Source organism: Pteropus vampyrus, unplaced genomic scaffold (assembly GCF_000151845.1).
Source record: "Pteropus vampyrus isolate Shadow unplaced genomic scaffold, Pvam_2.0 Scaffold140, whole genome shotgun sequence".
Taxonomy (NCBI): domain Eukaryota; kingdom Metazoa; phylum Chordata; class Mammalia; order Chiroptera; family Pteropodidae; genus Pteropus; species Pteropus vampyrus.
The window spans coordinates 5,930,670-5,941,082 of NW_011888921.1; the positions used below are offsets into that span (position 1 = coordinate 5,930,670).

The 10,413-nt window shown below is 38.7% G+C and overlaps 1 protein-coding gene across 3 annotated transcripts in view; it reads left to right on the forward strand.

The window, feature by feature from the left end:
• DIP2B (disco interacting protein 2 homolog B) overlaps nt 1–10,413 on the forward strand; it is a 183,515-nt gene that overhangs the window by 11,501 nt on the left and 161,601 nt on the right. For 2 of the 3 annotated variants that reach the window (XM_023535448.1, XM_023535449.1), the window contains exon 1: nt 3,675–3,825. The exons of the other annotated variant lie outside the window; for it this stretch is intronic. In XM_023535448.1, coding sequence (XP_023391216.1) covers nt 3,690–3,825 — 136 coding nt within the window. In that variant the 5' untranslated portion in view covers nt 3,675–3,689. Of the gene's footprint in view, nt 1–3,674; nt 3,826–10,413 lie in introns of those variants that run through there. 3 annotated transcript variants of the gene reach the window in all.

The following is a 10,413-nucleotide window of genomic DNA, read 5'->3' on the forward strand; positions in this document are numbered from 1 at the left end:
TCCTAGATTCTAGATGTTATTTACCTTATAGGGAAAAGAAGATTCTATGTGAGTTTGCAAGTGTTCAGAGATTATATCACCCATAGACCACAATCTTAGCAATATACTTTAATCAAACAATACAAACAGAGACCCCAAGATAGGAGGAGGAGAGGAAACAGTTATGGACAATGGTAACCACCAGTTTGTTTCCTGTATCTGTGAGTCTCTTTGTTTTGTTTTGTTTGTTTTGGTTTTTTAGAGTCTGCATATATGTGAAATCATAAGGTATTTGTCTTTCTTTGTCTGACTTCACTGAGCATAATACCCTCTGGGTCCATCCATGTTGTCACAGATGGCAAGATTTCATTCTTTTTTTTTTTTTTTTTAATGTCTGAGTAATATTCCATTATATATACGCCATGTTTTTTGAATCCATTCATCTGTTTATGGACGCTTAGAATGTTTCCATATCTCGGCTATTGTAAATAGCGCTGCAGTAAAGGGTGCATATATTTTTGAATTAGTGTTTTGTTTTCTTTGTATAAATACCCGTAAGTGGAACTGCTGTATTGTATGATAGTTCTGTTTGTAAGTTTTTGAGGAATCTTCATACTGTTTTCCATAGTGGCTGTACCAATTTACATTTCCACCAACAGTGCACGAGGGTTCCCTTTTCTCCGCATCCTTACCAACTCTTATTCTTTGTTGTCTTTTTGATACTAGCCATTCTCATAGGTGTGATGTGATATCTTATTGTGCTGATTGGCATTTCCCTGATTATTAGTGATGTTGAGCATCATTTCATGTACCTATTGGCCATTTGTATGTGTTCTTTGGGGTCCAACTTAATTTTCAAAGAGTAGGCAATGAGAAGGGTAGGTTTGGATCTGAGAAGCAATAAATCGATAACTAATACATCCTTGATTCCTTTCTTTCCTTCAGTCCATCTCGCCATATTTAGTCCCTCTCTAAGTTTTTTGGTTTTGTCATGAGAAATACCCTAAATCTGCTTCTCTGCATTAGTAACCACTGCTCATCATTGCCTTGCCTTGCTACTTCACCTCTAGCTCCTTACCTAGTGTCCCTGTTTTCTTCTTTCTGGCTGATTTTACACATAGCAGCTACAGTGAGGTTTTTACACTATAAATTAGATCATGTTGCTTCCCTGCCTTACAACCCATCAGTGGATTCTCTTTGTCTTTGAAATAAAATTCAAACTCTATTCCTTGGTCTACACAGTCCTGTCTATTCATCTGTTTCTCTCCTCCGCTGTGCTTTAGTCACACTGCCTAACTCTTCTTTCTCTTTCCTCTTCTCCTCCCTCTGTCCTTCCTTCTTTCTTTTTCTCCTTGCTTCTATCCCTCCTTTTTCTTTTTCTTTCTCCTTTATTTATTTAGTTGCTTATTGGATGCCTACTAAGTGCCAGATAGGTACAGGAAATACAGCCAGTGGTTAAAGTAATATTTCTGCCCTTAAAGTGCTTACATTCTGTAGGAATAGACAGAAATTAATAAGTAATATATATTGCCTGTGAGATGGTAAAATTTCAATGGAGAAAAATTGCAAAGACGGATAGAGAATACTGGGACTGGGTCAGTGGATACAATTTAAAATAGGGTAGTCATGGACAGCCTATCATAAAATGGCATTTGAACAAAAATCTAAGGGCAGTGAAGCTTTTCTTCTCTCCCTTGGGCTCACCGTGCTTGTTCCTGCATCTGTGTCTTGTTCCTTGCTTTTCTTCTGCCTGGAATGTTCTGCTGCAAGATCTGTGCTGGCCAACAGCTTTGCCTCCTTTCCTGGAGTTTTTGTTTAAATGAGCAAATCCTCTCATCTTTCTTCATCTCATCTCTCTTTTTGCTTTCTTTTTGTGTGTGTGTGTGTGTTTAAAATTTTTTTCATAATACTATCATTTGAAATGGTCTTGCTCAAATATGTATTTATTTATTATCTGATTGCATCCCAATAAAATGTTAGTTCCATGAGAACAGAGACCTTGCTGTCTTGTTCCTTGCTCTATGCCCAGGGCCTAGTATAGAAGACTCAGTAGACACTTGTTCAGGGAACAGATGGACTTTGCAGGGAGAAGATTCCAGCGGGATTCCTTAGATAGTGGCAGTTTTACAGAGTAAAAAGGTATAGGCTCCGTCTGTCCCCAGACCTCTGCTAGGAAGGAAAAGGGACCCCTCTGGAAGCTGGCCAGGGCTAGAACTCAGGGGCTCATGATGTTTCCCGGCATTGGTTAGTTTCTAAAGTATTTTAGTTTTTTCCTTTGTTTCTCTCACCCATTTATCTGTGCTTTCCAATTTTCCATGTAACTTTTACAGTTGGATGATGTGTGGCAATTTGCTACTTCATCAGCGTACTTGTCTGCTTTGTATGTTCAATTTAGCTGATATATATTATGCAGATACTTACAGAAGACACAGCATCAAGCCTGGTTTACAGTGCTTACATGAGAGCTGTAGTCATGCCACCAACTGCCTTTGCTCCCTGCATGGGGGGACGTATGCCTCTTGTATTTTATTGTATTTTGCCTATGCGTTGATTTTCTTTTTCCTCTCCCTTAAATGTGTTACCCACAGGATCTGAGGCATAGGCTAATTGGGTGGATTATTCTATAGACCAGATGTTGTTAGTAGCTTTCATTTTGGTTTAACTGGTTGGTCCTCATTGGGAAAAACTAAATATTTCCCATGCCTCATTTTCTAACATCTTTTCTTGACCACATTACATCTTTTGCAAAATGTTAGAAAACTAAGGAAGTGCAATATTTAGCCATATGGTAAATACTGGGTTTGTTGAACTAAGTCAGACCTTTGGTCAGTTTATCCTAGCATTTGCAAACAGTGTGGCCAACTAGACTTCCGAGGACATTCATAGGTCACCCGTAATATGCCAACTGTACACAAACAGCCTCCTGGTTTTCTCTCAGATGTCTGTTTGAGTACCTGTGTCCAAGATATTATTCAAACACTAAACTTATTGTAATTTTGCACATAGGATAAATATAGTAAAATTTCAAATATTTTCCTTATTAACCTATCATAAACTTGAAGTTTATCTTTCTGTCTGAGAAATAGAACTTACGAAACATCTTAATTACTATTCTATTTCAATGAAGATTAAAAGAAACATTAAAATGATGATCGTGTTGAAAATATGACTGAAATGGTTATATATGTTAATTAAAAGATCTCCATTGTCAGAGAACTAAATTGCTCAGAATCCTGAATTTAATTTCATTATCTTCTATCTTTTTCCTTACAATTGTAGAAAAAGTTTTTCCTTAGCGGTGAGGATTCTTTCCTGTCCTTTTTTTTTAAAAATTTTTTTGTAGTCAGTTTTAGTTGTCTCAGTTTCCTTACCTGTAAAATGTGGATAATGTATCTACTTATATATGTGAGAACTAAATCAGTTAATTCATAAAAATATAGTGATTAGAAACTGCCTGGTGCATGGTAAGCACTGTAAGTCTTTATTATGCTGTTGTGCTGCTGTGTTATTTTATATCCCCCAAACTTCTATCCATGCAGTTGTAATTAGTGAATGGAGTGACTGAACTGGGTATGTAAACCCAAATTTGGTTTCTAGCTTTCTGAAACAGGATAATACTTAAAGCCACAAGAATCGATGAGTTCACCCAGGAAAGAGGGCTTAGAGTATTTCTGGCAGACCCCTGAGAAATGCTAACATGGGCAGTGGAAATGAAAGTCTGCAAAGAGGACTGGGAAGAAGTGGCTGGAGGTTTAGCAAGAAAGCTAAAGAAGGAAAATCAGGAGAGGTCCAGGGTCAGAAAGGCAAAAGAGGGAAAGAACAGCTGTTGCTGCAAACACAAGAATGGTAAGGATTAAGATGGCTTTATTGAATTTAGCCAAAAGTTTGTTTTATGAATTTAGTGAGAGTGGTTTTAATGCAATAGTGTGGGGATCAGAAGCCAGATTATAATGGGTTAAGGAATGAATGGGAGGAAATGTAAGAATTTCAAAAACAAAACAAAACAACTTTCAGTAAGTTTGACTATGGTTAGGAGAGACTGGACATAATGGTAGTTTTTTGTAGTTATTTGCAGAGATAAGATATTATAAACAGTACTTTATTGCATAATGTCATAAAGAATGCATGTACAAATACTGAGGTTGCTCAGGTGAAGGGCATTAATGTACACCCATAGTACTACATTCTGTATAGTATTCTGGGAAGGAGTCCCTGAAGTAGAATCACTTGGGCTCAGAGTTAACAGTTTAATAGGATTTTGGTGGGCAGATAGACAAGGGAGGAGGATACTTTAGGTTTGGAGAAAGGCATGGATTTGTGAATCATTGTAATGTGTTTGAGGAATTATGATGATTTAGTTACCACTAGAACCTAAAGTGTAAGCTTAGTGGGTCCAGTAAGCCTGCACAGGTGGGCAGAGCTGATTGCATGGCAGGGATGGACCTTAGAATTAGAATCTTAAATTTTATCTTATAGGGCCTTGCTTCCCAGTGGGGGTTTGTGCGGTTGTGCCAGGAGGTACTCAGAACTTATGGTAAACATGGTATATCTTGGAGTATGCATTTCAGTGAATTTTTTTGGAAACTATTGCTGTATTAAAATACGAATATGTTATAATGCAGAATTAAAATCTAGGATAAGATATAACCTTAAATTTTAAAAATTAAAAAATAATATATTTTGCCCTTGTGGCTTGTTCCTTCAGGCTGTGCCTCTTCTAGATCCTCTATCCCCCATCACTTTCTTCAGGCGAAAGTTTAAATAACATCCACATAGGTCATGGGGAGTCATTGAGGAATTGTAAGCTGCAGTGGATAACATCTGTATTTGGTAGAGCTCTCCCTAGAGGAGGATGATTTCAGGCTTCTGTGTCACATAACTTTGGGGCACCATACCCATAGACTGCAATCAGAGTAGCCCTATGTTGATAAGAACTGGGCAAGTGGGCAAGACAGGAAAGGGATTCTTACAAGGAGGCTCCTGAAACGAGCTAGTGGTCTCTGCAGTAGGTTTAGGGGAGACACAATGAAAAGAAGTATTTAAGGAGGCAGAATTGATGAGATTGGTGTGGAGAAGGAGGAAGGCATATGATGTGATAGAAGAATTTAGATTGATTCCCAGATTTCTGGCTTAGCTTTTTGAGAGGAAGATGGCACCATTTCTTGATACAGGGAGTAGAGGAAGAACAGTTTTGGCTGTGGGAGGAGATAAATTCAGTGTTATTGAATTTGAGAGGTCTTTGAGCCATGCAAGTGGGGATCCATAGCAGGCAGTTGGCTGTGCATGTGTATGGACCTCTTTAGAAAGGCCTGTCCTGAAGCTACACGTTCAATACTCCTGAATGGGCATCACCGACAGTAGAAGCCATGGGTGTGACTGAAGTGGTCCGAAGGGAGCACATCAAGTAAGAAGAGGCTGAACACAGAGCTCCAGAAGCGCCGCCATTTAAGGGGGAAGCTGAAGAAAAGGAACCCAAGAAAAGTGGTCAGAGAGGTATGTGTGGCCAAAGAGGGAGAAGAGCAATGCAGTAGGGATTTTCAAGAAGTGCCTGTTGCTGTAGTGTTTAAGAGTGGACTGAGGGATGCCACTGAGATTTACAAATGGAGGAGGTCCTTGGTGGTGACCTTTGCCTGAGTTATTTTAGTGGTGTTGGAGGTGGGGGACTGCGAACCTGTTAGGTGTAGGGTAAGGAATCTAAGGTGGAAGCAGGAGTAGAGGTAGAGGCAGACAACGTACACTGCTCTTTCGAGGCTGTGTGAAGCGAAGAAGAGAAAGAACAGTAGCTGGGATGTTTATGCTTTTAGCTCTTATTTCTTTCTCTTCTCACTAGAAAGTACATTGCATGAAGGCGAGTACTTCCTTTTATTCACCACTTTATCTCCAGGGTAGAAAAGAGCTGTTGGCACATAGTAGATGTTCATAAAAATTTGATGGTTTATTTTCTCTATCCGGAAGGACGTTGGTATTAAGAGAACATATAACTAGTATGATTTCCAGTGCTTTGATGAAACTTCAGATGCGTGGCCTTCTGGCCAAGTGTTTGTGATCTCCTATTATTGGAGCAGTCATTGTATCTCTGGGGGTTGCAGCTTTCTGTGAGTTTGCTGTGGCTGAACCAAGGAAGAAGACATACACAGATTTCTACAGAAATTAGGATTCTATGAAAGATTTTGAGGAGATGAGGAAGGCTGGTATCTTTCAGAGTGCAAAGTGATTTCGGAATGTAAAGAATTTGAGTTGACTTCCATGGAAATTTGTCACTGACCTGTGTTCCTGAACTATGAAGCATGAAGATATGGGCTAAGGAATAGTTTCTCTTGATAAATAATTAACAACAATAACAAAATTTGATGGCTGAATTAATGAATTATATTAAGAAGGAAGAGATTTGAGCATGTTCATTTGTGGGGTGGAAGGGTAAGAAGCCTTGGAAAGGAGGGGTTGACGGTCTAGAGTAGACTCCTGGTCTCCGTGAGTCAGGAAGGTTTGAGATTTCAAGCATCTCTGAGTGATTATCCAGCATACCAGAAGAGACTTCTTTTCCACTGAAACAGAGGAAAGGAGAAAAGGATGGGAGCAGAGGCAGATATTTATAGGCAGAGGAGGAAGTTGAGGGTGTTCTCTTCTGTTGGTTTTATGAGTATTCTCTGAGTTAAAAATAAATTGTCACGTATGTATCCTTGAAAAACGCTTTGTGAAGACATACAGAAAAGCCACCCTCATTTAAGCAGCTATGCTTATGTGAAAAGTCATAGATATAATTGTAGGTACACACCAGGTTGTGGTCAGTGACATAGAAAGTAGATGAGGTAAGGGTGCACCAGAGAGGATGAGTAAGAGTAGGTGAGACAAGAGGTCTCCAGTCTTAGATGTATATGTAGGGAGTGGTTGTAAGTTGAGAGAAGAGAATGCATACATCAGTGTGAACACCATTCCATTCTGCCCTGGAAACAGCAGGAAACTGTCCTTGGACTCTTAGCGAAATCTGGAGAAGGAAAGACAGTGCATGAGGCTCACTTTTTCCTCTTTGAGATAAAATGAACAGAAACTTGAACCTCGATTGAAGTAGAGTTCCTCTTTGTTACCAGCTCCTCTGGTTCTAACCAGTCTGGTTTTCCAGTGATTTATTTCTGATTCATTTGACAGGAAACTGCTTTCCCAACTTTTGACAACCTGTTATCTAAAATGATTTGTCTGTTTAGAAGCAGAAGTAGTAGTGAGAAAGAGGATGTGACAGTGTCTCAGTGAGTCATCAAGAATAAGACATGACCATATTTGTCTACATCATCAGAACTAAAGAACATTAAAGTGTTCATTTTTTTTTCATTAATAGTTGTTTAATAATAAGTTCTCACTTGTTCAGAATTCTCTATTTTCAGTCTAATCAAATTCAAGACTACAGATTTCTCAGGAACTTTCTGAAAGGGAAAATAGAGTAGTAAGGATGGGTTTTATAGTCTAGACTTTGGTTGAAATTAAATAACCCAACCAAGCTGATTTTTTTTTCTTTTGCTATTAACCTTAACCATCATTATTGCAAGTCGACCTCTGACAGGCTGTACAAGGCAGGGTAGAGTTGAACTTGAGTTCTTGGCTGCTTTTGACTTTGCATTTTCACATGTTAAAACATGTTCCCTGTAAAGTGAGCAGAGGATCTTTCAGAAGGGGATCAGATTCTAAGAGTAAAGAGGTTTTGCTTAGAGCAAATTGCGAATTCTAATCACTTAACTGCTCTATCAGGGAAGAAACGTTTATAATGTAAAAAGCACCTGTCACTTCTTGGAGATGGAGAGAAGTAACTTTTTTCTCTCTGACAGAAGGTGAAACCAGAGGTTGAATAAGATAGTTGGGGGGTGGGGGAAACCCTATGCACCTCCACATAACTCTCCAGAATTCTGAGTTTTTTCTAGCCATTAGTTGAATAGTTAGAACTCCAGTTAGGCTTTTATTTGGGGGAAGCAAAATGACGTTATCAGTATTTTGGGGAGAACCTAGGGAAAGAGAGCTTTCTAGTTAATTTGTCATCAACAAGCTGAGGACCTATTTCTCATTTTTACAGAGAACTGAGTTATAGTCAGATTGCTTTTTTCCTGGAATTCATATTATGCATGTGTGCGTATGTCTAAGAGACCATGTTCAAGACTTTTGAAAGAGACCTGACGCCTGGACCCTTTTTACAGATTCTCATTTCTGTTGGCTTTTATGTGAATCACCTGGGAAATCATTCTGAGAGAGAGGCATGTCAGAGGCAGTGAGTGAGGTAACATGGAAAAAGATCACTGTGTTCAGGTTCCATTTCTGCTATTTACAAGCTTTGTGACCCTGGGCAAGTTATTTAACCTTTCCTAGCCTCTAGGCGATGAGTGGCTAGATGACAGTATCTGGTTCTTTCCAGCTCTTAATTCCTAAGATGACCTATGAGTATCTTTATGAAATTATATGTAATGGAAATCTTATTTTAAATTAATTGGGACAATTACTATTGAAAGAAAATCCACATATAGTGAGAATCATCTATGCCTAATATATAGTCAGTCAATGAAAAGTTATATATTGAATTTTCTTGAATCAAGATATACATTGAATTATTCATTTTGCCTGCTGTTGTTCTTTTGGCCTGTGAGGGTGAGGGGACAGGACTTTAGTTCTGACTTTTACAGTTTACAGCTTGTTGAATTTCACTTCAGTCTCTCCCCTTTGTACCTTTTTCTCCACAACCTTAGCATCTTGTGCATTTATCTTTTGTACTACTCATCAGATTACTTTATAATTGTTTGCTTATATTTCTCTTCATCCTTCCCAGAGGCTGGAAACCATGCTTATTCATCTTTACTTTTCATGCTGTAAAACACTGAGGAGGAGAAAGATGGTGAGGTGTGAGGGAATAGCAGCAGAGTCAAAGATGGCCCAGATTTTGAGTTTGGGTAACTAGGGGAATGATGATGTTATATATAGAAACAGCTGAGGTGCTGGTTTGGGGAGCAGATGATGAATATAATTTTGGACATGATAGAATCTGTGGCATGGCAGGACATTCAGATAAACTGTTCAGTGGGCAGTTGGAAATAGTGAATTATATCCTGAAGTAGTTGAAGAATTTGGACATCATCTTTATGAGCTTCATAAAGTTATATCAGATCTTTGAAAGGGAAGGTAAAAAATGAAGTTAATGGGGAATGCCTATATTTAGGAAGCTAGAGGTGGAAGAGTCATCTGGAGTGCCAGTCATGATCACAGAAGTAGGAGGTGGACTGGGAAGCATAGTGTGCTTCTTTTATGGAGATAAATACTCAACAATGTTAAAGCTGTAGGGAGGTTAGGAGAATCAGATGAGTGAATATGGATGATTGCGTTAGTCAATTCTAGTCCTGTGGCTGAATCAGAGGCTCGATTAGAAAGTAATGAGGGCATAGAGAGATAAGTGTAGGCTTCTCATTTTGAAGCTGGGAAAAAGGAATGAAAGACCAAAAGCAGATTCAAAGGAGTACTTATTTTACTTTATTATTATTTTTTAATAATAGAGGATACTGAAAAATCTTTATAGGCCTGGGGAGGCTAAGAAAAGACAAGACTGAGTTGGCTAGGGAGGTATGGACACAGGTTGGATCCCTCAAGGGTATATGAAGGTGAGCCTGTGAGCAGCATGGAAGGATTGTGGCCTTATTGAAGTGGAGGGAGGATCTCTCTTTCTCTGAGACAGAAGAAAGGGTTTGGTTGAAAAAAATTGATTTGGGGAGAATAAATTGGTATGTGATTAAAGGGAAAAGATTCTTCCCAAAGATGGAATCATGGAGTTTTGAGATATGTGAAAAGAATTAGAGCTGTAGCTATAGGAGAGCTTGAGAGGAATTAATGAAACAATTAAAACAATGCCAGTGTGAGACTGGAACTAGTGTGGTCAGCACGAATTTGGAGTGGACACAGTTGTGTGATGTTTGTGTAGAACTTTGAGATCAGCATGTCATATAGGGATGCTAACAAGATCTGGGGTGTAGAGGAAAGCAGAAGCCAGATGGTAAAGATGGGAACCTGCTCTGAGGAGTGATGGGCTTTAGGACCATAGTGCCTTTGGCCTTGACTTCACCCTTCAAACTGTCCAGTGTTGCTGATCATGGAGCATTTCTGTGTCACTGTTTTTGTGTGTATGTATATAAAGCAGAGAAAAAAGATGGTCTTAAGGGTTATTCAGGTGGGAATAAGGTATGAGAAATTCTTGTAAGAATATTATGCATTTTTTCCTATTAATTAAAAAAAAATAACATGGGAACATTGTTAAAAACTCTATAAAATAGAAAAATAGCCTTCTCTCTCCCCCACCCCCAGTCCCACTTCCCAAAATGTAATCACTTTTGTCAGTATTTTGGTTCTGATAGTTGATAATATAATTTTCAGTGATATGTTAAGTCAACTTTAGAAAGTATCTCTTGAGTCTCT